This window comes from Manis pentadactyla, chromosome 5, assembly GCF_030020395.1.
Source record: "Manis pentadactyla isolate mManPen7 chromosome 5, mManPen7.hap1, whole genome shotgun sequence".
Taxonomy (NCBI): domain Eukaryota; kingdom Metazoa; phylum Chordata; class Mammalia; order Pholidota; family Manidae; genus Manis; species Manis pentadactyla.
Window position 1 is genome coordinate 156964553 of NC_080023.1, and position 25349 is coordinate 156989901.

The 25349-nt window shown below is 40.3% G+C and overlaps 1 protein-coding gene and 1 non-coding gene across 6 annotated transcripts in view; one reads left to right on the forward strand and one right to left on the reverse strand.

Annotated features, from left to right (window-relative positions):
• PHF20 (PHD finger protein 20) overlaps positions 1-25349 on the forward strand; it is a 173455-nt gene that overhangs the window by 138605 nt on the left and 9501 nt on the right. For all 5 annotated transcript variants that reach the window (XM_036902427.2, XM_036902430.2, XM_036902428.2 and 2 more), the window contains 2 exons: positions 7369-7468; positions 10357-10552. In XM_036902427.2, coding sequence (XP_036758322.2) covers positions 7369-7468; positions 10357-10552 — 296 coding nt within the window. The remainder of the gene's footprint in view (positions 1-7368; positions 7469-10356; positions 10553-25349) is intronic.
• LOC118920966 (U6 spliceosomal RNA) lies at positions 7861-7966 on the reverse strand. The gene has a single exon (XR_005028125.1). It is a non-coding gene; the product is annotated as a U6 spliceosomal RNA (small nuclear RNA).

Consider the following 25349-nt stretch of genomic DNA (forward strand, 5'->3'; position numbering starts at 1 on the left):
AGGGAATACTTCCAAACTCATTCTATGAAGCCAGCATCACTGTAATACCAAAACCAGACAAAGATGCTACAAACAAAGAAAAGACAGACCAGTATCCACAATGAACACAGATGCAAAAATACTCAACAAAATATTAGCAAACCGAATTCAAAAATACATCCAGAGGATCATACACCATGATCAAGTGGGATTCATCCCAGGGATGCAAGGGTGGTACAACATTTGAAATTCCATCAGCATCATCTACCACATCAACAAAAAGGAGAAAAACCACATGATCATCTCCATACATGCTGAAAAAGCATTCGACAAAATTCAACATCCACTCATGATAAAAACCCTCAGCGAAATGGGTATAGAGGGCAAGTACCTCAACATAATAAAGGCCTTATATGATAAACCCACAGCTTACATCATGCTGAACAGCAAGAAGCTGAAAGCTTTTCACCTAAGATTGGAAACAAGACAGGCATGCCCACTGTCCCCACTAATATTCAACATAGTACTGGAGGTCTTAGCCATGGCAATCAGACAATACAAAGAAATACAAGGAATCCAGATTGGTAAAGAAGAAGTCAAACTGTCACTATTTGCAGATGACATGATATTGTACATAAAAAACCCTAAAGATTCCACTCTAAAAGTACTAAAACTGATAATCTGAATTCAGCCAAGTTGCAGGATACAAAATTAATACACAAAAATCTGTTACTTTCCTATACACTAGCGATGAACTAGCAGAAAGAGAAATCAGGAAAACAATTCCATTCACAATTGCGTCAAAAAGAATAAAATACCTAGGAATAAAACTAACCAAGGAAGTGAAAGACCTATACCCTGAAAACTATAAGACACTCTTAAGAGAAATTAAAGAGAACACCAACAAATGGAAACTCATCCCATGTTCTTGGCTAGGAAGAATTAATATTGTCAAAATGGCCACCCTGCCTAAAGCAGTCTACAGATTCAAAGCAATCCATATCAGAATACGAACAGCATTCTTCAACGAAGTGGAACAAATAGTGCTAAAATTCATATGGAGCCACAAAAGACCCCGAATAGCCAAAGCAGTCCTGAGAAGGAAGAATAAAGTGGGGGGGGATCTCGGTCTCCAACTTCAAGCTCTACTACAAAGCCACAGTAATCAGGACAGTTTGGTACTGGCACAAGAACAGAGCCACAGACCAGTGGAGAATAGAGACTCCAGACATTACCCCAAACATACATGGTCAATTAATATGCGATAAAGGAGCCATGGACTTACATGGGGAAATGACAGCCTCTTCAACAGTTGGTGTTGGCACAACTGGACAGCTACATATAAGAGAATGAAACTAGATCATTGTCTAACCCCATACACAACAGTAAATTCGAAATGGATCAAAGACCTGAATGTAAGTCATGAAACCATAAAACTTTTAGAAAAAACCATAGGCAAAAATCTCTTGGACATAAACATGAGCGATTTCTTCATGAACATATCTCCCCAGGCAAGTGAAAGAAAAGCAAAAATTAACAAGTGGGACTATATCAAGCTGGAAAGCTTTTGTACAGCAAAGGACACCATCAATAGAACAAAAAGGCATCCTACTGTATGGGAGAATATATTAATAAATGACAGATCCGATAAAGGGTTGACATCTGAAATATATAAAGAGCTCATGCACCTCAACAAACAAAAAGCAAATTAATCCAATTAAAAAATAGGCAGAGGAGCTGAACAGACAGTTCTCCAATGAATAAATTCAGATGGCCAACAGGCACATGAAAAATGCTCCACATCGCTCGTCATCAGAGAAATGCAAATTAAAACCACAATGAGATATGACCTCACACCAGTAAGGATGGCCACCATCCACAAGACAAACAACAACAAATGTTGGCGAGGTTGTGGAGAAAGGGGAACCCTCCTACACTGCTGGTGGGAATGTAAACTAGTTCAACCATTATGGAAAGCAGTATGTAGTTTCCTCAAAAAGCTCAAAATAAAAATACCATTGGACCAAGGAATTCCTCTTCTACGAATTTACCCTAAGAATGCAGCTGTCCAGTTTGAAAAAGACATATGTACCCCTATGTTTATCGCAGCAGTGTTTACAATAGCCAAGAAATGGAAGCAACCTAAGTGTCCATCAGTAGATGAATGGATAAAGAAGAGGTGGTACATATACACAATGGAATATTATTCAGCCATAAGAAGAAAACAAATCTTACCATTTGCAACAACATGGATGGAACTAGAGGGTATTATGCTCAGTGAAATAATCCAGGTGGAGAAAGACAAGTACCAAATGATTTCACTTATATGTGGAGTATAAGAACAAAGAAAAAACTGAAGGAACAAAACAGCAGCAGACTCACAGAACCCAAGAATGGACTAACAGTTACCAAAGGGAAAGGGACTGGGGAGGAAGGGTGGGAAGGGAGGGGAAAACGAAAGGGGGCTTTACGATTAGCATGTATAATGTGGGGGGAGGCACAGGGAGGGCTGTATAACACAGAGAAGACAAGTAGTGATTCTACAGCATCTTACTACGCTGATGGACAGTGACTGTAATGAGGGTTGTAGGGGGTACTTGGTGAAGGGTGGAGCCTAGTAAACATAATGTTCCTCATGTAATTGTAGATTAATGATACCAAAAAAAAAAATCTCTTGGACATAAACATGAGCAACTTCTTCATGAATGTATCTCCCTTGGCAAGGGAAACAACAGCAAAAAGGAATAAATGGGACTATATCAAGCTGAAAAGCTTTTGTATAGCAAAGGACACCATCAATGGAACAAAAAGACATCGTACAGTATGGGAGAATATATTCAAAAATGACATTTTCGATAAAATGTTGACATCCAAAATATATAAAGAGCTCACGCACCTCAACAAACAAAAAGCAAATAATACAATTAAAAAAGGGCAGAGGATCTGAACAGACTCTTCTCCGAAGAAGAAATTCAGATGGCCAACAGGCACATGAAAAATGCTCCACATTGCTCATCATCAGAGAAATGCAAATTAAAACCCCAATGAGATATCACCTCACACCAGTAAGGATCGCCACCATCCAAAAGACAAACACCAACAAATGTTGGCAAGGTTGTGGAGAAAGGAGAACTCCCCTACACTGCTGGTGAGAATGTAAATTGGTTCAACCATTGTGGAAAGCAATATGGAGTTTCCTCAAAAAACTGAAAGTAGAAATAACATTTTTCCCAGGAATTCCACTCCTAGGAATTTACCCTAAGAATGCAGCAGCCCAGTTTGAAAAAGACATGCACCTCTATGTTTATCGCAGCACTATTTATAATAGCCAAGAAATGGAAGCAACCTAAGTGCCCATCAGTATGTGAATGGATAAAGAAGAGGTGGTACATATACACAATGGAATATTATTCAGCCATAAGAAGAAAACAAATCCTACCATTTGCAACAACATGGATGGAGCTAGAAGGTATTATGCTCAGTAAAATAAGCCAGTGGAGAAAGACAAGTATCAAATAATTTCACTCATCCTTGGAGTATAAGATCAAAGAAAAAAAACTGAAGGAACAAAACAGCAGCAGTCTCACAGAACTGAAGAATGGACTAATGTTTACCAAAGGGAAAGGGACTGGGGAGGATCGGTTGGAAAGTTGGGACAAGGGGTAAAAAGGGGCATTAGAATTAACAGAGATAATGTTGGGGTGGGCGTGGGCAGGCCTGTACAAGACAGAGAAGACAAGTAGTTATTCTGTAGAATCTTAGTATGCTGATAGACAGTGACTGTAATGGGGTATGTGGTGGGGACTTGATGATGGGGGGAGTCTAGTAACCGTAATGTTGCTCATGTAGTTGTAGATTAATAATAGAATAAGTAAGTAATCAATCAATCAATCAATCAATCTAGTTTGAATTCCAAAAGCTGTATACATGGGTATGCAGAGAAAAATATTATCCGAACTTCTCTCTCTGGAGGCAGCCCTCACCCCCTTCTTGTATATCATTCCAGAAGCATTCTTTGGCAAAATAGGCAATAAGAAATATGTTGTTTACATTCTTTTTTTTTTTTTTTGGTAAAATATACATAACATAAAATTTACCACTTTCATAACCATTTTTAAGCATATTGGCATTGAGTACACTCCCAATGCTGTGCAACCATCTTTAAAAAATGTTATTTTATATGTAGGATTTTCAGTTTCTTTTTTTTGTTTAACAATATACAACTTGAAAACCATCCCATTTTCAAACATTCTTCCCTATTCTTTTTTTCTCGCTGCATAATAGATGGGTCATCAATTATTTAACCTTCCCCCTGTTGATGGTCAGATTGTTTCTAATCTTAACAGTAATGTAATGAATAAGTTTATGTAAGTATACCTGCAGGACCAACTTTTGGAAGTGGAATTTCTGGGTCAAAGTGTATGTTCATTAATACTTGACAGTTATTATTTGTCATAGACATTCTGGAAACCCTTACTGCAGGCTGCACCAAGGAATACCCTTACCAGCACCCTTGTCAGCATGGGGGTACCAGAAACCTCTTTTATCTTTTCTCTTCAGAGAAATGAAAAAATAGTCTATTAGTATACCCATTTTGTAATTTACTTTTTAATCAACTAAAACATTTTAATTATTATAGCATTTGGAAAATGCAGAAAATCACAAAGAAGAAAACAAGAGTTAGCCCGATTATTTTACCCAGGGGTAACCACTGTTAATATTTTGGAATATATGCATATACATGCATATATAAATAAATTATGTTCTATTAACAGTTTTTCATGAGAATAATATTTTTATAATAAAAAATAATTACATGTTTATTATAAAATCAGGGAATACATATAAGTATAAAGCATTGATACTTACATGGAATCCTCCAACCTAGAAATACTAATTTGTATATATATTATTAACCTGGTGTTATTTCACATTTATTTATCTTAATTCAAGTAACTTTACATTAATTTATTCTTTTAGTGGTTGATATGAAGATCTTTTAGGAATTAGTGTTTTTCCTTCAACCAGTCTGTTCATGTCTTTCATCCATTTTTCTGTTGGATGGTTGGTCATTTTCTCTTCATTTATACAGGCTTTTTGTAGATATGTTTTGTATTGGTTGTGAGAACAGTTACAAATATTTGTACCCACTTTGTCATCTGTCTTTTGAATTGTTTTACCTTTTTTTTTTATGATGTCGTTTATCAAACTTTTCTTTAATGGATTCTGAGACTTGAATAACAGTTGTTTCCTCATTGGAAGCTCATAAAAATTTACTTAAAAATTGTCCCATAGTTTCTTCTGTACTTTTGAGGTTTCATTTATTTTTTTAAAGTATGTAAATATCTGATCCACCTGAAATTTATCCTGGTATAAGGTGAGGGCTGTGGTTACCCAGCTGTCCCAATACTATGCCCCTTATTGACATACCACCTTTATTTACTCCGTTTCCAGCTTTATTTACTTTATATTCATATTTATTTAGATCTCTTTCCTGGCTAATAAAGAATCAACCTCTGTTTAGTTCTAAAGCTATTTATTATTTTATTGGAACTGTGTTATTTTTATGTTAATCTAAGGAAAAACAACATCCTTATAATGACTCTTAACTGTCCAGGAATAAGGTACATTTACCAATGACTTAAGTCTCTATGTCCTTCAAATAGTACTTTAAAATTTTCTTCATTGAGAACTTGTATGTTTCATTCTTATTCTTAGGTACTTTGTATTAGATATTTTATTCTTAGATAGTCTTAGATTTGCCCTTAGATATTTTATCCTTTCTGGTCTTATCTGAATTTAAACTCTTTAAAAAATGAACAGTATATTTTAGCCAGACCCACATGAAAAGACGTTACTTTGAAATTTTCAACTTAGCTGTATATGATTCAATTTTGGTGAATCCCAGTTCTCCAGACACACATGCATTCATGAGATAGACTTTCATTCTTAATTATTAGGTTTTTTTTTTTTTTTGCTACTAACTGCCTTTGTTGGTATGTACCTTTTACTTTCCCTCTGAGTCTGTCTTTCCTCATCTGTATATTAAGGAATCTGGATCAGATTTTATCAGAAGTCTCTCTAGCATCTCTGTCCTTACTGATTCTGATGTGATTAGCTTCCTAGAGAGTTCATACCTGCCCACACAAACCCTCTTCATGCCAGCAGAGCCTGACTCCAAGTGGCTAAGGACTGTCTGAGCTTTGGACTTTTAATACTTTGTGGCGAGGCTAGTGGTCTACCCTCAAGGCCATGTTGCGAAGCTCAGTGTCCACCTTCCAGAGCCATCCGTTTATAAAGGTTTAGGGCCGTAGTTTGGAATTGCTTGAAGTAACCCAGTATCTCCTGTAGTATCTGCTTTTCCTCTCCATTCTCTACTGCATGTGCATTAAAGCAAGGGTCCTTTGAACCTTTTGCCCTTAGGCTTACTATCATCAGGCCATCCATATATGTCTCCCAATGCCCCCTCGTTGTCTGCTCTTTTCTTTTTCTCTCTGACTCCTGCCCCTCTTCTCCCCATCCCCTTATCCAGGGAAGGCAGTGGAGCCTAGGGGTTAAAAGAACTAGTTTTGCAATTAGCCAGGCTTGTGTTCTGATCTACCTTTGCCTCTCTTCAGCTGTGTGACCTGTGGTAAGGTTTAGAGAGAATAAATGCAACGTGCTATCACATGGTTACTGCAGGAGACATCAGAGGGAATTAGCTTGCCCATTAGTAGTGTCATGGGCTCTTAATATGTAAAAGCTATGTGCCAGGCTCTGAGGTAGGAGCTTTTATGCATGACCCATTGTTACTCACAGGCAGCCCACATGACCAGTAGGACTAGTATCCCATTTTGCAGAAGGGGAAACTGAAGCCCAGGTTGAGAAATGACCTGTGCAACCTCTCACAGCTAATATTCTGAGCCAGAATTCAAACTCAGGTTTTTGTCATTCCATGTTAATCATCCTCTAAAGACTTGAACAGTTTTCCTCTGTTCTAACAAAGTGATCAGAAAAGTTAGAGCCTCTAGAGATGGGGGTGAAAACAGTCATTTTTCTGAGTTCAGCACTGTTAATAGATTTAAATGTTCTTAATCTGTGCTGTCCAGTATAGTAGCCACTAGGTTCATGTGGCTTTTGAGCACTTAAAATGTGGCTTTTGGGGCTAAGGAACTAAATTCCTAATTTAATTTATGAATTTGAATATAGAGTCACAGGTGCCTAGTGGCTGTCATTGGCCATCACAGTTGTAGGTGAGGAGTTGCAGGTCAGCTCCTGGGTAAGTCAGCCGGGAGTGCTCTCCCTCTCCTTTCCTGTCTCTCACTGTTCTCTCCCCCAACAGGTAGGTCTTATTTTTTGATGGAGGATACCTTCTGAATTTAATTTTTATTGCTTCTTTAATTCTAACAGTGTGAAGAGTGCCAATGCTGGCAGCATGGGGTCTGCATGGGATTACTGGAAGAAAATGTACCTGAGAAGTACACCTGTTATGTTTGCCAAGACCCTCCAGGTAGAAATTTCTGGAGTCAGAGATATTAATACTATGTAACCTCTTCCTTGGCACAGTGGGCCATGAAGCAGCCTGTCTGTGGTCTTGAGATTCATTTCTTTAGCATCAGCTAGACCCTGACTCCTCACGTTTGTTGCTAGCTCCTGGTGACTAGATACCTGGTGGCTATCCTGAATTTAGCAGTAAGAGAGCACATGTGAAGAGCTTCACCTAATGGAATGTCTGACCTTGAGCTAGAATTTCATGTGTGTGTGTTTTTGTTTGTAGTACAAATCGTATAACATGAGATCTACCCTCTTTTAAGTGTGCAGAACTGTATTTTTTATATATTACAAGCACAGTGTTGTACAGGACATTTCTGAACTTATTTATCTTGCATGAACAACACTGTGAGAACTATAGAACACTTTGCATATTGAGTGTCATTCTTGTGTAGGGGACACACCAGTCTTCTCTGTATTGTTGTAGTTGTAGAATATGTGTTGCTGGAGTGAACACCTTTTCCTTCTCTTGAGAGTTCATGAGGATGTCAGCTGTCCTTGGCTTTTTGGGGCTGTTGAGGGTTAGAAACCTGCTTCTCCCTCTGGTGACATCTGTCCTCCATTTGCATCCTTGCCATTTGAAAGGGAGCTGTCACTGGGGAAGAAAGGGGAAGGTGTGGCTGCACAGAGCCTGACTGCCACCCAGAGCAGTAAATCAGTTCCTTAGCAGAGTCAGTGAGTGTCATTGTTCTGTGGCCACAGGGCTGGCTGGTGGCTCCTGGGTGCCCCTTTCCGGAAGTCTTGGGTTGAATTATAAATCTATGGTTCTTGCTTGCTGTCAGTGGGATAGTGACATCTTCCTTTACCACCTATAAGGTCTCTCCCCTGGGCTCCAGTCCCATGATCCCCCTACAAGCCTAGATAATGCTTGAGAGGCTCTGCTTCTGTTTTTCCTTTTAGTTCTATGAAATCAGTGTGGTAGGAGTCCTTATTCTCATTTTTGCTTATGAGGAAGAAACTGATTCCTAGGGACATGAGTGACTTCCATAATCACATAAAACAAATGGGAATTAGAACTGGCTTGTGAGGCCAAATCTCTTGATTTTGCTGGTTTTGTAGGGAGGGGCTGGCCACCACAGTTTGTTTCCCAGTGAGTAGGTCCCCTCAGGGCCTGATGACCTCTGTTGTGACACTATGTTCCCTTGTGCTTGATTAGTCCATAGATGGAGAAGAATTTGCTTTTGTTTGTCCATGTCCCAAGATAAAAACATAGTCAGAAGATTAGTCTATGAGTATAGAATATTATTGATGGGCAGGATCTCAGAGACCACTTAGTTCAGTCCTGACATTTGACAGGAGAGCAAATACAGGCCCAGAAGGGACGTAATTGGACTAAGATGATGCAGCCAGTTAATGACGGACAAGATGAGAACCAGTGTGTCTGACCTTTTCTTGTAAAACGTGGTGCTTCTCTGACTCCTGTTGCTCAGGACACTCCTACAATGGCTGCCTCTGAGATTGCACATGTAATCCTGAGGGCTCCTTAGGGCACCATCTAAAAATGTCTTTTGGCTACTTTATTGTCTTACACTATTTCCCTCCATTTTTCCCTTTTTACAGATGATATATACCATCTTCATCAGTTCCTATGCACTTTCTGAACTTTTACAATTCTTAATTGCCAAGACTGTAAATAGACCCCTCCTTGAATTGAGCACTGTCTGTCATATTTATAGACTATGTTTGACTCTGCAGTGTTTTGAGCCAGAAGTTTAACCTGATTATTTTTTAAAGGTTAAACATGTTCTGAACAAAATTGAAGTGCATCCCTACCATGTGTCTTAGTAAAGCTGAAAGAGCCCAAGGACCTTGATGGGAATTATGTGGGTTGTTTCAGGGTTCTTATAGATACTGGGAGGTGAACAACAGTTTGGTTGAAAGCCGTTCCCTGGGCTTTTAGAGCGGGGAACGCTGCCAGGTCACATGTGGTCACATCTCTGTAATGAAGGAGACCACTGCAGCCATCCACTTCATCTGTCAGTGTAACAGATGGAAAATGGAGGTCCAGAGAAGAGAGGGTACCTGAGCATCTATTCAGTTAGGTGGCAGTTGACAGTTGGAGGTCATGTGGAGCTTCTTTTCAGTGGAGATATCCATTCAGGGTGCCTTTTTCCAGACACTGGGAATATAACCATGAGCAAAAGGGCTCCTATTCTTCTGGCTCTTAGTCGGATTGGGGCCAGAAACAGATATCAAAATAAATACACAATACAAATACATGAGAACCTGTTAGAAAGGGATGAATGCTTTCTGGGGGAAAGCAACCAGATAAGGAGGCACTAGAGAGGCCCTCTTAACTTTTGGAGGGAAGAAAAGGCCTCAGTGAGGAGGTGGTAAGAGCCAGTCCTGCTGAGGCCTTGGAATCGTGCTCCATACAGAGGAGATACTAGAGCAGAGATCCTAAGACCAGAAAGAGCTGAGTGTGTTCCCGAAAGTGTAAGGAGGCCACTGTAAGGGTGGGGCGGGGAGAGCAGGAAAGAGCTGCGTCCTGTAGGCTTCATTAGGCCAGAGTTAGGGCTTCGGATTTTCTTCTGTATGCATGAAGTAGGAATTCACTGGAGGTTTAAAGTAGGAGAGGGAATGATGTGATTTAAATTTAAAAAGAGGTATTCAGGGTCCCATTCCACCTCTAGCCAGTTTCAGGAGATCAGGAAGCTTACAAGTCTATTTATACTACCTTATCCCCACACCCAGAAAAGAGCCCAGCATATAGTAGGTAGCAAGTAAATGAATATTGTATGAATAAATAAATAAAACACACCAACTCATGTTTCTAATAGTTTGTATGATTGTGCAATGATGATATGGTCTGGCCAAGTACTAACTGTCTCAATGTCACTGCTTTAGGTCAGAGGCCTGGCTTCAAGTACTGGTATGACAAGGAGTGGTTGAGCAGGGGACATATGCATGGCCTGGCATTTTTAGAAGAGAACTACTCCCACCATAATGCCAAGAAGATTGTGGCCACCCACCAGCTTCTCGGCGATGTACAGAGAGTGATTGAGGTTCTGCATGGCCTGCAGCTCAAAATGAGCATCTTGCAGTAAGTGTGGCGTTTAGAGTCTGGGGATAAATTTGATTTGGTGTGGTCTTTTTCAAACTGGGATCCTGCGTTCTTGGGGTAAATTCCTAGCAATGGACTTCCTGGGTCAAACAGTATTTCTATTTTGAGTTTTTTGAGGAACCTCCATACTGCTTTCCACAATGGTTGAGCTAATTTACATTCCCATGAGCAGTGTTGGAGGGTTCCCCTTTCTCCGCATTCTTGCCAGCATTTGTTGTTTCTAGCCTTCTCTATGTTGGCCATCCTAACTGGTGTGAGGTGATATCTCATTGTGGTTTTAATTTGCATTTCTCTGATGATTAGTGATGTGGAGCATCTTTTCATCTGCTTATGCCCATCTGAATTTTTTATTTGGAGAACTGTCTGTTCATATCCTCTGCCCATTTTTTAATAGGGTTATTTGCTTTTTGGGTGTTGAGGCATGTGAGTTCTTTATATATTTGGATGTTAATCCCTTGTCAGATATGTCATTTGCAAATATATTCTCCCATACTGTAGGATGCCTTTTTATTCTATTGATGGTGTCCTTTGCTGTACAGAAGCTTTTTAGCATGATGTAGTCCCACTTGTTCATTTTTTATTTTGTTTCCCTTGCCCGAGGAGATGCATTCAGGAAAAAGTTGCTCATGTTTATATTCAAGAGATTTTTGCCTACGTTTTCTTCTTAGAGTTTTATGGTTTCATGACTTACATTCAGGTCTTTGATCCATTTTGTATTTACTTCTGTGTATGGGGTTACACAATAATCCAGTTTCATTCTCTTGCATGGAGTTGTCCAGTTTTGCCAACACTAGCTATTGAAGAGACTGTCATTTTCCCATTGTATATCCATGTCTCCTTGATCGTATATTAATTGACCATATATGCTTGGATTTATATCTGGGCTCTCTAGTCTGTTCCATTGGTCTATGGGTCTGTTCTTGTGCCAGTACCAAATTGTCTTGATTACTGTGGCTTTGTAGGAGAGCTTGAAGTCGGGGAGCGTGGTCCCCCCAGCTTTATTCTTCCTTCTCAAGATTGCTTTGGCTATTTGGGGTCTTTTATGGTTCCATATAAATTTTATAACTATTTGTTCCAGTTCATTGAAGAATGCTGTTGGTATTTTGATAGGGAGTGCATTGAATCTGTAGGTTGCTTTACGCAGGATGGCCATTTTGACAATATTAATTCTTCCTAGCCATGAGTACAGGATGTGTTTCCATTTATTGCTACCTTCTTTAATTTCTCTCATGAGTGTCTTGTAGTTTTCAGGCTATATAGGTCTTTCAGTTGCTTGGTTAGGTTTATTCCTAGGTATTTTATTCTTTTTGATGCAATTGTGAATGGAATTGTTTTCCTGATTTCTCTTTCTGCTAGTTTATCATTAGTATATAGGAATGGAACAGATTTCTATGTATTAATTTTGTATCCTGCAACTTTACTGAATTCAGATATTAGATCTAGTAGTTTAGGAGTTTATTCTTTAGGGTTTTTTATGTACAATGTCATGTCATCTGCAAATAGGGACAGTTTGACTTCTTCCTTACCAATCTGGATGCCTTTTATTTCTTTGTGTTCTCTGATTGCTGTGGCTAGAACCTCTAGAACTATGTTGAATAAAAGTGGGGAGAGTGGGCATCCTTGTCTTGTTCCTCATCTTAAAGGAAAAGCTTTCAGCTACTTGCTGTTAAGTATAATGTTGGCTGTGGGTTTGTCATATATGGCCTTTATTATGTTGAGGTACTTGCCCTCTGTACCCATTTTGTTGAGAGTTTTTATCATGAATGGATGTTGAATTTTTTTTAAATTTTTTATTAAGGTATGATTGATATTCACTCTTACGAAGGTTTCACATGAAAAAACAATGTGGTTACTACATTTACCCATTTTATCAACTGCCCACCCATACCCCAATGCAGTCACTGTCCATCAGTGCAGCAAGTTGCCAGAGATCCACTATGTCCCTTCTCTGTGATACACTGTTCTCCCTGTGATCCCCCACACCATGTGTACTAAACATAATACCCCTCAGTCCCCTTTTCCCTCCCTCTCCACCTGCCCTCCCACACCCCTCCCCTTTGGTAACCACTAGTTCATTCTTGGAGTCTCTGAGTCTGTTGCCATTTTGTTCCTTCAGTTTTGCCTCATTGTTATACTTGACAAATGAGGGAAATCACTTGGCATTTGTCTTTCTCCACCTGGCTTATTTCACTGAGCATAATGTCCTCCAACTCTATCCATGTTGTTGCAAATGGTAGGATTTGTTTCTTTCTTATGGCTGAATATTATTCCGTTGTATATATGTACCACATCTTCTTTATCCATTCATCTACAGATGGATGCTTAGGTTGCTTCCATATCTTGGCTATTGTAAAAAGTGCTGCGACAGACATAGGGGTGCATATGTCTTTTTGAATCTGAGAAGTTGTATTTGTTTGGATGTTGAATTTTTTTGAATGCTTTTTCAGCATCTATGGAGGTGATCACATGGTGTTTGTCCTTTTTGTTGATGTGGGTGGATGATGATGGATTTTTTATGTTGTACCATCCTTGTATCCCTGTAATAAATCCCACTTGATCATGATGGATGATCTTCTTGATGTATTTTTGAATTCGGTTTGCTAATATTTTGTTGAGTATTTTTTTTTTTAATTTTTTTTTATTGAAGGGTAGTTGACACACAGTATTACATTACATTAGTTTCAGGTGTACAACACAGTGATTCAACATTTATATACATGATAATTCTAGGTACCAGCTATCACCATACCAAGTTGTTACAATATTTTGACTATATTCCTTATGCTATACATTACATCCCGGTTACTTATTTATTTTACAATTGGAAGTGCATGTATATATATATATATATATATATTTTTTTTTTTGTGAGGGCATCTCTCATATTTATTGATCAAATGGTTGTTGACAACAATAAAATTCTGTATAGGGGGGTCAATGCTCAATGCACAATCATTAATCCACCCCAAGCCTAATTTTCGTCAGTCTCCAATCTTCTGAGGCATAACGAACAAGTTCTTACATGGAGTACAAATTCTTACATAGTGAATAAGTTACCTGGTGAACAGTGCAAGGGCAGTCATCACAGAAGCTTTCGGTTTTGTTCATGCATTATGAACTATAAATAGTCAGTTCAAATATGAATATTCATTTGATTTTTAAACTTGATTTATATGTGGATACCACATTTCTCTCTTTATTATTATTATTTTTAATAAAATACTGAAGTGGTAGGTAGATATGAGATAAAGGTAGAAAACAGAGTTTAGTGTTGTAAGAGAGCAAATGTAGATGATCAGGTGTGTGCCTGTAGACTATGTGTTAATCCGAGCTAGACAAGGGCAATAAACATCCACGTATGCAGAAGATTTCTCTCAGAACATGAGGGGGGAGGTTCTAAGCCTCACCTCTGCTGCTCCCCATTTTCTCACCAGATGGCCCCCTGCAACTGTGCCTGTCTTAGGTTGTTCCTCCCTTGAGGAATCTTACCCGTCTCTGGCTAACCAGTCATCTTCCGGGGCCATACAGGGAAATGTAAAGTTGGTAAGTGAGAGAGAAGCCTTATTGTTTGAAAAGGTTAGCTTTTTATTTCTTTGCATATTTATGCCCTGTGGCTTCTATGCCCAGCATTTGTCTTGAGGTGTCTTTACCACTTGGAAGAATTATGATACTCGGTAAATTCGACATGTGGCATGAGTTCTATTTAAAGGTTGTAATTAGGTAGGAAGAAGAAAAGCTATAGACGTAGCAGGCAGAAGAAAACCTGGGAAGATTGATTATTTCTTTGACATATCTTCTTGTAGAGTAACTTCAGCATGGATAGGTTTTAAACTACTAATTAAATTGTGCGCACACATTAACATAATAGGAATATAGTTACATAACCAAAGCATACCTGTAATTACCAGCCATCTCCAGTGAAACCAAGAAAACCAGTTGGGCACCTTAGGCATTTGTGAAAACTTATCTATGATATGGTGGATATTGTCCAACTGAACTTGAACAGTCTGAGAGAATTCAGATAAATTAGAACAACCCATTCCTGGGGACTGTTCACATCCCATATGTTCTTTTAACAGTAAATAGTCTGTGGTTGTAAGATTTTGGAGTGCTACAATTTGCACTTCTCCTAATTCTTGGTTGAGTTCCAACAGTATAGATCCAGTCAAATTTGTTGTTTTACTGTATGCACAGGCCAGCTTAGATATCTCCTTCATCATTCCCATGGCAAGTCCAGGAACTGGTGGGATGAGTGCATCTACACCTGTGGCAGTGCGTGGATCTTTGTTGCTGTTTTTTTTTTTTTTTTTTGCTGATCATCTTCTGTTATGAGTCTTCCCGAGAGTGCTGATGTTGGAAGTTCTTTTTCATATCGTATCTTAGTTCATTTTCAGGGTAGCCAAATTAGGCTTTGATCCTCTGTATAAACACAAACAGACCCTTTGCCTACACTTTTATATGCCCTTTATACTCTTGTGTAGAACTCATTGGAGGTCACCACACAGGAACTGCTTTTTTTTTTTTTTTTTTTTATCATTAATCTACACTTACATGACGAATACTTTGTTTACTAGGCTCTCCCCTATACCAGGTCCCCCCTATATACTCCTTTACAGTCACTGTCCATCAGCGTAGCAAAATGTTGTAGAATCACTACTTGTCTTCTCTGTGTTGTACAGCCCTCCCCTTTCTCCCACCCCGCTATGGATGCTAATCTTAATACCCCTCTTTTTCTCCCCCCCTTATCCCTCCCTACCCACCCATCCTCCCCAGTCCCTTTCCCTTTGGTACCTGTTAGTCCATTCTTGAGTTCTGTGATTCTGCTGCTGTTTTGTTCCTTCGGTTTTTCCTTTGTTCTTATATTCCACAGATGAGTGAAATCATTTGGTATTTCTCTTTCTCTGCTTGGCTTGTTTCACTGAGCATAATACCCTCCAGCTCCATCCATGTTGCTGCAAATGGTAGGATTTGCCCTTTTCTTATGGCTGAGTAGTATTCCATTGTGTATATGTACCACATCTTCTTTATCCATTCATCTATAGATGGACATTTAGGTTGCTTCCAATTCTTGGCTATTGTAAATAGTGCTGCGATAAACATAGGGATACATTGGTCTTTCTCACACTTGATTGCTGCATTCTTAGGGTAAATTCCTAGGAGTGCAATTCCTGGGTCAAATGGTATGTCTGTTTTGAGCATTTTGATGTACCTCCATACTGCTTTCCACAATGGTTGAACTAATTTACATTCCCACCAGCAGTGTAGGAGGGTTCCCCTTTCTCCACAGCCTCGCCAACATCTGTTGTTGTTTGTCTTTTGGATGGCAGCCATCCTTACTGGTGTGAGGTGATACCTCATTGTAGTTTTAATTTGCATTTCTCTGATAATTAGCGATGTGGAGCATCTTTTCATGTGTCTGTTGGCCATCTGTATTTCTTTTTTGGAGAACCATCTGTTCAGTTCCTTTGCCCATTTTTTAATTGGGTTATTTGTTTTTTGTTTGTTGAGGCGTGTGAGCTCTTTATATATTCTGGACGTCAAGCCTTTATCGGATGTGTCATTTTCAAATATATTCTCCCATACTGTAGGGTTCCTTTTTGTTCTATTGATGGTGTCTTTTGCTCTACAGAAGCTTTTCAGTTTAATATAGTCCCACTTGTTCATTTTTGCTGTTGTTTTCCTTGCCTGGGGAAATATGTTCAAGAAGAGGTCACTCATGTTTATGTCTAAGAGGTTTTTGCCTATGTTTTCTTCCAAGAGTTTAATGGTTTCATGACTTACATTCAGGTCTTTGATCCATTTTGAGTTTACTTTTGTATATGGGGTTAGACAATGGTCCAGTTTCATTCTCCTACATGTAGCTGTCCAGTTTTGCCAGCACCATCTGTTGAATAGACTGTCATTTCGCCATTGTATGTCCATGGCTCCTTTATCAAATATTAATTCACCATATATGTCTGGGTTAATGTCTGGATTCTCTAGTCTGTTCCATTGGTCTTGTGGCTCTGCTCTTGTGCCAGTACCAAATTGTCTTGATTACTATGGCTTTATAGTAGAGCTTGAAGTTGGGGAGTGAGATCCCCCCTACTTTATTCTTCTTTCTCAGGATTGCTTTGGCTATTCGGGGTCTTTGGTGTTTCCATATGAATGTTTGAATTATTTGTTCCAGTTCATTGAAGAATGTTGCTAGTAGTTTCATAGGGATTGCATCAAATCTGTATATTGCTTTGGGCAGGATGGCCATTTTGACGATATTAATTCTTCCTAGCCACGAGCATGGGATGAGTTTCCATCTGTTAGTGTCCCCTTTAATTTCTCTTAAGAGTGTCTTGTAGTTTTCAGAGTATAAGTCTTTCACTTCTTGGTTAGGTTTATTCCTAGGTATTTTATTTTTTTTGATGCAATTGTGAATGGAGTTGTTTTCCTGATTTCTCTTTCTGTTGGTTCATTGTTAGTATATAGGAAAGCCACAGATTTCTGTGTGTGTTGATTTTGTATCCTGCAACTTTGCTGTATTCCGATATCAGTTCTAGTAGTTTTGGGGTGGAGTCTTTAGGGTTTTTTATGTACAGTATCATGTCATCTGCAAATAGTGACAGTTTAACTTCTTCTTTACCAATCTGGATTCCTTGTATTTCTTTTTTTGTCTGATTGCCATGGCTAGGACCTCCAGTACTATGTTAAATAACAGTGGAGAGAGTGGGCATCCCTGTCTAGTTCCCGATCTCAGCGGAAATGCTTTCAGCTTCTCGCTGTTCAATATAATGTTGGCTGTGGGTTTATCATAGACGGCCTTTATTATGTTGAGGTACTTGCCCTCTATTCCCATTTTGCTGAGAGTTTTTTTCATGAATGGATGTTGAACTTTGTCAAATGCTTTTTCAGCATGTATGGAGATGATCATGTGGTTTTTGTCTTTCTTTTTGTTGATGTGGTGGATGATGTTGATGGACTTTCGAATGTTGTACCATCCTTGCATCCCTGGGATGAATCCCACTTGGTCATGGTGTATGATCCTTTTGATGTATTTTTGAATTCGGTTTGCCAATATTTTGTTGAGTATTTTTGCATCTATGTTCATCGGGGATATTGGTCTGTAGTTTTCTTTTTTGGTGGTGTCTTTGCCTGGTTTTGGTATTAGGGTGATGTTAGCTTCATAGGATGAGTTTGGGAGTATCCCCTCCTCCTCTATTTTTTGGAAAACTTTAAGGAGAATGGGTATTATGTCTTCCCTGTATGTCTGATAAAATTCTGAGGTAAATCCATCTGGCCCGGGGGTTTTGTTCTTTGGTAGTTTTTTGATTACCGCTTCAATTTCGTTGCTGGTAATTGGTCTGTTTAGATTTTCTGTTTCTTCCTGGGTCAATCTTGGAAGGTTGTATTTTTCTAGGAAGTTGTCCATTTCTCCTAGGTTTCCCAGCTTGTTAGCATATTGGTTTTCATAGTATTCTCTAATAATTCTTTGTATTTCTGTGGGGTCCGTTGTGATTTTTCCTTTCTCGTTTCTGATCCTGTTGATTTGTGTTGACTCTCTTTTCTTCTTAATAAGTCTGGCTAGAGGCTTATCTATTTTGTTTATTTTCTCAAAGAACCAGCTCTTGGTTTCATTGATTTTTGCTATTGTTTTATTCTTCTCAATTTAATTTATTTCTTCTCTGATCTTTATTATGTCCCTCCTTCTGCTGACCTTAGGCCTCATCTGTTCTTCTTTTTCCAATTTCGATAATTGTGACATTAGACCATTCATTTGGGATTGCTCTTCCTTTTTTAAATATGCTTGGATTGCTATATACTTTCCTCTTAAGACTGCTTTTGCTGTGTCCCCCAGAAGTTGGGGCTTAGTGTTGTTGTTGTCGGTTGTTTCCATATATTGCTGGATCTGCATTTTGATTTGGTCATTGATCCATTGATTATTTAGGAGCGTGTTGTTAAGCCTCCATGTGTTTGTGAGCCTCTTTGCTTTCTTTGTACAGTTTATTTCTAGTTTTATGCCTTTGTGGTCTGAAAAGTTGGTTGGTAGGATTTCAATCTTTTGGAATTTTCTGAGGCTCTTTTTGTGGCCTAGTATGTGGTCTATTCTGCAGAATGTTCCATGTGCACTTGAGAAGAATGTATATCCTGTTGCTTTTGAATGTAGAGTTCTATAGATGTCTATTAGGTCCATCTGCTCTACTGTGTTGTTCAGTGCTTCCGTGTCCTTACTTATTTTCTGCACAGTGGATCTATCCTTTGGGATCTATCCTGCAACCCCTTCTTTCTTCTCACTGTTGTTTGCTTGAAATATGTTTTTCCACCCCTTGACTTTTAGTCTGTACATGTCTTTGGGTTTGAGGTGAGTTTCTTGTAAGCAGCATATAGATGGGTCTTGCTTTTTTATCCATTCTGTTACTCTGTGTCTTTTGATTGGTGCATTAAACCCATTAACATTTAGGGTGACTATTGAAAGATATGTACTTATTGCCATTGCAGGCTTTAAATTCGTGGTTACCAAAGGTTCAAGGTTAGCCTCTTTAGTATCTTACTGCCTAACTTAGCTCGCTTATTGAGCTGTTATATACACTGTCTGGAGATTCTTTTCTTCTCTCCCTTCTTGTTCCTCCTCCTTGATTCTTCATATGTTGGGTGTTTTGTGCTGTGCTCTTTCTAGGAGTGCTCCCATCTAGAGCAGTCCCTGTAAGATGTTCTGTAGAGGTGGTTTGTGGAAAGCAAATTCCCTCAGCTTTTGTTTGTCTGGGAATTGTTTAATCCCACCGTCATATTTGAATGATAGTCGTGCTGGATACAGTATCCTTGGTTCAAGGCCCTTCTGTTTCATTGTATTAAATATATCATGCCATTCTCTTCTGGCCTGTAGGGTTTCTGTTGAAAAATCTGACGTTAGCCTGATGGGTTTCCCTTTATAGGTGACCTTTTTCTCTCTAGCTGCCTTTAACACTCTTTCCTTGTCCTTGATCTTTGCCATTTTAATTATTATGTGTCTTGGTGTTGTCCTTCTTGGATCCTTTCTGTTGGGGGTTCTGTGTATTTCCGTGGTCTGTTCGATTACTTCCTCCCCCAGTGTGGGGAAGTTTTCAGCAATTATTTCTTCTAAGATACTTTCCATCTCTTTTCCTCTCTCTTCTTCTTCTGGGACCCCTATAATACGGATATTGTTCCTTTTGGATTGGTCACACAGTTCTCTTAATATTGTTTCATTCCTGGAGATCCTTTTGTCTCTCTCTATGTCAGCTTCTATGCGTTCCTGTTCTCTGATTTCAATTCCATCAATGGCCTCTTGCATTCTATCCATTCTGCTTATAAACCTTTCCAGAGTTTGTTTCATTTCTGCGATCTCCTTTCTGGCATCTGTGATCTCCCTCCGGACTTCATCCCATTTTTCTTGCGTATTTCTCTGCATCTCTGTCAGCATGTTTATGATTCTTATTTTGAATTCTTTTTCAGGAAGACTGGTTAGGTCTTTCTCCTTCTGTGGTGTTGTCTCTGTGATCTTTGTCTGCCTGTAGTTTTGCCTTTTCATGGTGATAGGAATAGTTTGTAGAGCTGGGACGAGTGACGGCTGGAAGGACTTCCTTTCTTGTTGGTTTGTGGCCTTCCTCTCCTGGGAGAACAGCGACCTCTAGTGGCTTGTGCTGCGCAGCTGCGCGCAGACAGGGTTTGTACTTCCTGCCCGGCTGCTATGGAGTTAATCTCCGCTGTTGCTGTGGGCGTGGCCTGGCTCGGGCAGCTACTCCAAAGTGGTGGAGTCGCCTTGGTGCAGGAGCGGCTGGGAGGCTATTTATCTCCGTAAGGGGCCTCCCTGCTCCCTGCAGCCCAGGGGTTAGGGTGCCCAGAGATCCCCGGATTCCCTACCTCTGGATTAAGTGTCCCGCCCTGCCCCTTTAAGACTTCCAAAAAGCACCTGCCAAAACAAAACAACGACCACCAAAAAAAAAAAAAAGAAAAAAATTTTTTTTTAATTAAAAAAAAAAAAGGTGGTCGCTCGTTTTTCTTTATTCTCCGGTGCCAGCCTCAGGCCTCTGCTCACTGTTCTTGCTGCCCTGTTTTCCTAGTATTGGGTTCCCTATCCCTTTAAGACTTCCAAAAAGCGCTTGCCAAAATAAAAAAGCAAAAAAGCAAAAAAAAAAAAAAAAAAAAAAAAAAAATGGTCGCGCGCTTTTCTTATGTTCTCTGACACCCGGCCTCCAGTTCCCGCTCACTGTTCTTGCTCCCCTGTTTTCCTAGTATCGAGCGCCCTGCACTCTGGCCCGGATGGCTGGGGCTGGGTGTTCGGCAGTCCTGGGCTCCGTCTCCCTTCCGCTCTGCCTGCTCTTCTCCCGCCAGGAGCTGGGGGAGGGGCGCTCGGCTCCTGCCGGGCCGGGGCTTGTATCTTACCCCCTTCACAAGGCGCTGGGTTCTCTCAGGTGCGGATGTGGTCTGGATATTTTCCTGTGTCCTCTGGTCTTTATTCTAGGAAGGGTTGTCTTTGTCATATTTTCATAGATATATGTTGTTTTGGGAGGAGATTTCCGCTGCTCTACTCATGCCGCCATCTTCCGCCCCTCTGCCAGATATGGAATTTCTTAATGATTGAATCTCTATCCTAAATTCTTCTCTGAGTGTTTGAATATTTTTCTGTACCTCCATGAGCATGTTTATGATTTTTATTTTGAACTCTCAGGAATATTGGTGAATTCAGTTTTATTTGACCCTTTTTCTGGTGTTTGTGAGATTTTTGTTTGAACCAGGTTCATTTGATTGTTCATATTTGTATGTAGCGCCCTCTAGTGCCCAGAAGCTCTAGTCTCTGGAGTTGCTCAGTCCCTGGAGTGATGTTGGGTGTTGTAGGGGAGCCCGCTGGTCCCTGGGGGGAGGAAAGAGCTGTTTCCTGCTTCCTGGCTGCAGTGCCTCTCTCCACTGTCAGAACTAGTGGGCTGAGCACATAGATGTAAGCCTCTGTGCTTTGTGTCTGTAGCTGCCATAGGCGGGGCCTCCCTCTGGCTGGCCTGATGCCAGGGCAGGTAGTGCTGTTTTGTGAGCCGGTGACAGCAGGCTAGGAGCAAGGCACAGCAGGCTCCCTGTCTCGGTGGGGGGCCTCGGAGCTGAGTAACCAGACATGGGGATGGAGTGCCTGAAGCTCCCTGAAAGTTCGCAACCTGCTGGGCAGAGTGCGCCCAGACAACTTTGTCAACCTATCCCTTCTCCTCCTTGCAAACCCTGCCCTTTCAGCAGCCCTCTCACTGCTAGGAAGCCTGTGAGACCACCTGCCTTTCCTTTGTCCCAGAGCAGCCGGATGTGGATCCCTGTCCTCCACAAATGGCTGGAATCTCAGTCTCTCCACATATTCTGGTTGTCTTAGCTTTTGAACCCTACTAATCTCCAGAGTACCATGCAATGTAGGTTTGTGCTCTCAAAGCAAATCTCCAGAGCTGGGTGTTCAGCAGTCCAAGGCCTCCACTCCCTCCCCGCTCCATTTTCTTCCTCCTGCTGGTGAGCTGGAGTGTGGGCAGGGCTTGGGTCCCACTGGATCAAGGCTTTGGTATGTTACCCTGTTTTGTGAGGTCTGCTCTGTTCTCCTGGTGTATGCAGTCTGTTGCAGCCTTCTTTCCTATTGCTCTTTTAGGACTAGTTGTATTAACTATATTTTCATATTATATGTGGTTTTTGGAGGAGTTCTCTGTCTCACCTCTCACGCCACCATCTTGAATCGCAATCAATTTCTTTTTAATGAGATGCCAGAAATTGACAGAGGTGGAAGGTGGTCCATGTGAGGGCCTGGAAAAACCTCAGGGGATGCTCTTGATTATAAACTTTGCTGTATTCCTCTTCATTTGAGGATTCAGTCAGGTGGTATTCTCTTTTCACTGAAATGCCACTGCTCTTGGCCTTGTCCATATTGTAGAACCTTGTCCTTTCCAAATCCTGTCTAGATCCTTCATCTTTATAGCAGTGATTTTTTTTACTGGAGTTAAATCTGACTAGCAATTCAGATGAGGGCACAGAGCAGTCTTCTTAGTTATGATATATGGAAGAAAGGTCCTAGGAGGGGAAGGATGGTCCCAGTATGTCTGTGTATACATGGATAGTTTCTGTTGTCCCAGATTCTGGGTCTTAATTCTCAGAAGTATTCCTAAGTGAACTGGTGGGTTTATTTCCAAAGGGAACATTATAACTGGGAGTAACTTCAGAGCATCCGTTGTCATTTAAAGAGTAGTATGCTTGATTATGCATACTTCGTCATGATGGACAGGGCCTACAAGGAAAGGCCAGGGTCCATTTTATGTGGAGAATAGTAGCTGGGGCTTCAATTCTTAGTTGGGAGGGCAAAAATTGTAGGAGGGAGGAAAAAAAGACTTGTATAATTTTCATGCAAGAGGGGGACCATACTGTGGCCTATATGCTCCACAGTAACAGATTTCAGATTCCAGAAGACTTATAAGTTAACAGTGACTCCCATTTCTTCTGATGTAATTTGATCTCAGAGGTGTCTGGGGAGTCTTGGGTTCCTGGTACAGAGTGTGATACCCTCCTGGAGGTGCCCAGGGACGCAGGCTGCCTGCTGCTGGTTGTTTCCTTCCCCAATGCTGGGAGTGATATTGGGTATTGTGGAAGAGCTGAGAAAGGATAGTTGGAGCCACTTAGAAGCAGAATTTTAGGTTCTGAAAGATCACCCATGCCTTCTTATTTATGGCCTCTTACATTTGGGCAGGAAGACTTCAGTGATGTGTTGGGGGAGGGTGCCCATCTATGGGAGCTGATAAGTTGCTTGTGCTTTCGTGCTGGTCTGGTTTACTGTTACTCAGTTGGGTGCTGGGAAGTCATGTTGCTGGATGTGGGATTGTTCCGGGCACTATAGGGTGTTTAGCATCCCTAGAATCTATGAACTAACTGCCAGTCGTAGCCCTTAGTCATGTGGCAATCAGAAGGTGGCCCCCTCTCCCACTTTCTATGTATCTGTGAACCATATGGGAATAGTGCCTGTCTGTCCTGCTGACTTCCACAGATCTCCTGGAGGGCATGGCCCTCCCCACTAGGAGCTGCTGGTAGCTGCTGGTCCTTCCTCAAGGAGCCCATTGATTTTCTTCCTCCCTCCATTCTTCCTTCTCTCCCTCACTTGTTTCCTTCTTTTCCTTCCTTTCATTTTTTTTCCCCATTTCTTAGTGTCTGGCAGGAATTAATCTGTGGTCCAGCAGAAACATGTAGGCTCTGTTCCACTCTTGGAATAGCAACCTGTGTCTACAGTGTCTGGTTCTTTCTCATTTTAGTCCAGGAATAGTATATGAACAACTCTAATCCTATAATTAACTGCCTCCAGGGATTTCTTCTCACTTTTTCAAATACTGTGTTTGCTTATTTATTTATTAAGGTATTATTGATATACACTCTTACGAAGGTTCCACGTGAAAACATTGTGGTTTCTACATTCACCTATATTGTCAAGTCCCCCCTGCACCCCATTGCAATCACTGTCCATCAGCATAGTAAGAGTCATTACTTGCCTTCTCTGTGCTACACTGTCTTCCCTGTAACCCACACACATACCATATATGTCAATCATAATACCCCTCAATCCCCTTCTTCCTCCCTCCCCACCCACCCTCCCCTACCCATCCCCTTTGGTAACCGCTAGTCCCTTCTTGGAGTCTGTGAGTCTGCTACTGCTTTGTTCCTTCAGTTTTGCTTCATTGTTATACTCCACAAATGAGGGAAATCATTTGACATTTGCCTTTCTCTGCCTGGCTTATTTCACTGAGCATAATACCCTCTAGTTCCATCCATGTTGTTGCAAATGGTAGGATTTGTTTTCTTCTTATGGCTGAGTAATATTCCATTGTGTACATGTACCACATCTTCTTTATCCATTCATCTATGGATGGACACTTAGGTTGTTGTCTTGCCTATTGTAAATAGTGCTGCGATAAATATAGGTGTGCGTATGTGTCTTTTTGAATCTGGGATCTTGTTTTCTTAGGGTAAATTCCTAGGAGTGGACCTGGGTCAAATGGCAATTCTATTTTTAGTTTTTTGAGGAACCTCCATATTGCTTTCCACAATGGGTTAAACTAGTTTACATTCCCACCAGCAGTGTAGGAGGGTTCCCCTTTCTCTGCATCCTCCTCAGCATTTGTTGTTGTTTGTCTTTTCTATGTTGGCCATCTTAATTGGTGTGCGGTGATATCTCATTGTGGTTTTAATTTGCATTTCCCTGATGATTAGTAATGTGGAGCATCTTTTCATGTTCCTTTTTGACCATCTGAATTTCTTCTTTGGAGAAATCTCTTTTCATATCCTCTGCCCATTTCTTAATCGGGTTATTTGCTTTTTGGGTGTTACCTTTTTTTGGTCATTTAATGATCAAAAATTATAATGGAAGTTCTGGGTCATAAAGGAGAGTTAAAAGGTGAAGTTTACCTAGAGTAGTCGCTTTTAAACTTTAAAAAGTATATATTCTGCAGTAAGAAATACATTTTATATCACTCACATGTATAAAACTGAAACTAAAATTTCACAAAACACCTAGTTTTACTTAGAATGGTGCGATCTGATATTTTCTATTTTTTTCTTTTTTACAATTGATTGTGTCCAATAATTTAATGACCCTCTATTGTGTGGAAAACTCAACTGTGAATGATTCTTGGAAACTCTGAAGTCATACAGAGTTTTTAGTTTATGTGCATATGCCTGTGGGCAGAGCTTTTTAGCAGATTCTCTAAGGAATCTATGGCCCATAAAAGGGTCACAATCCCAGTTCTTTAATAACAGATTTTTCTCTTGGAATGGTGAGAATAGAGTATTTTAG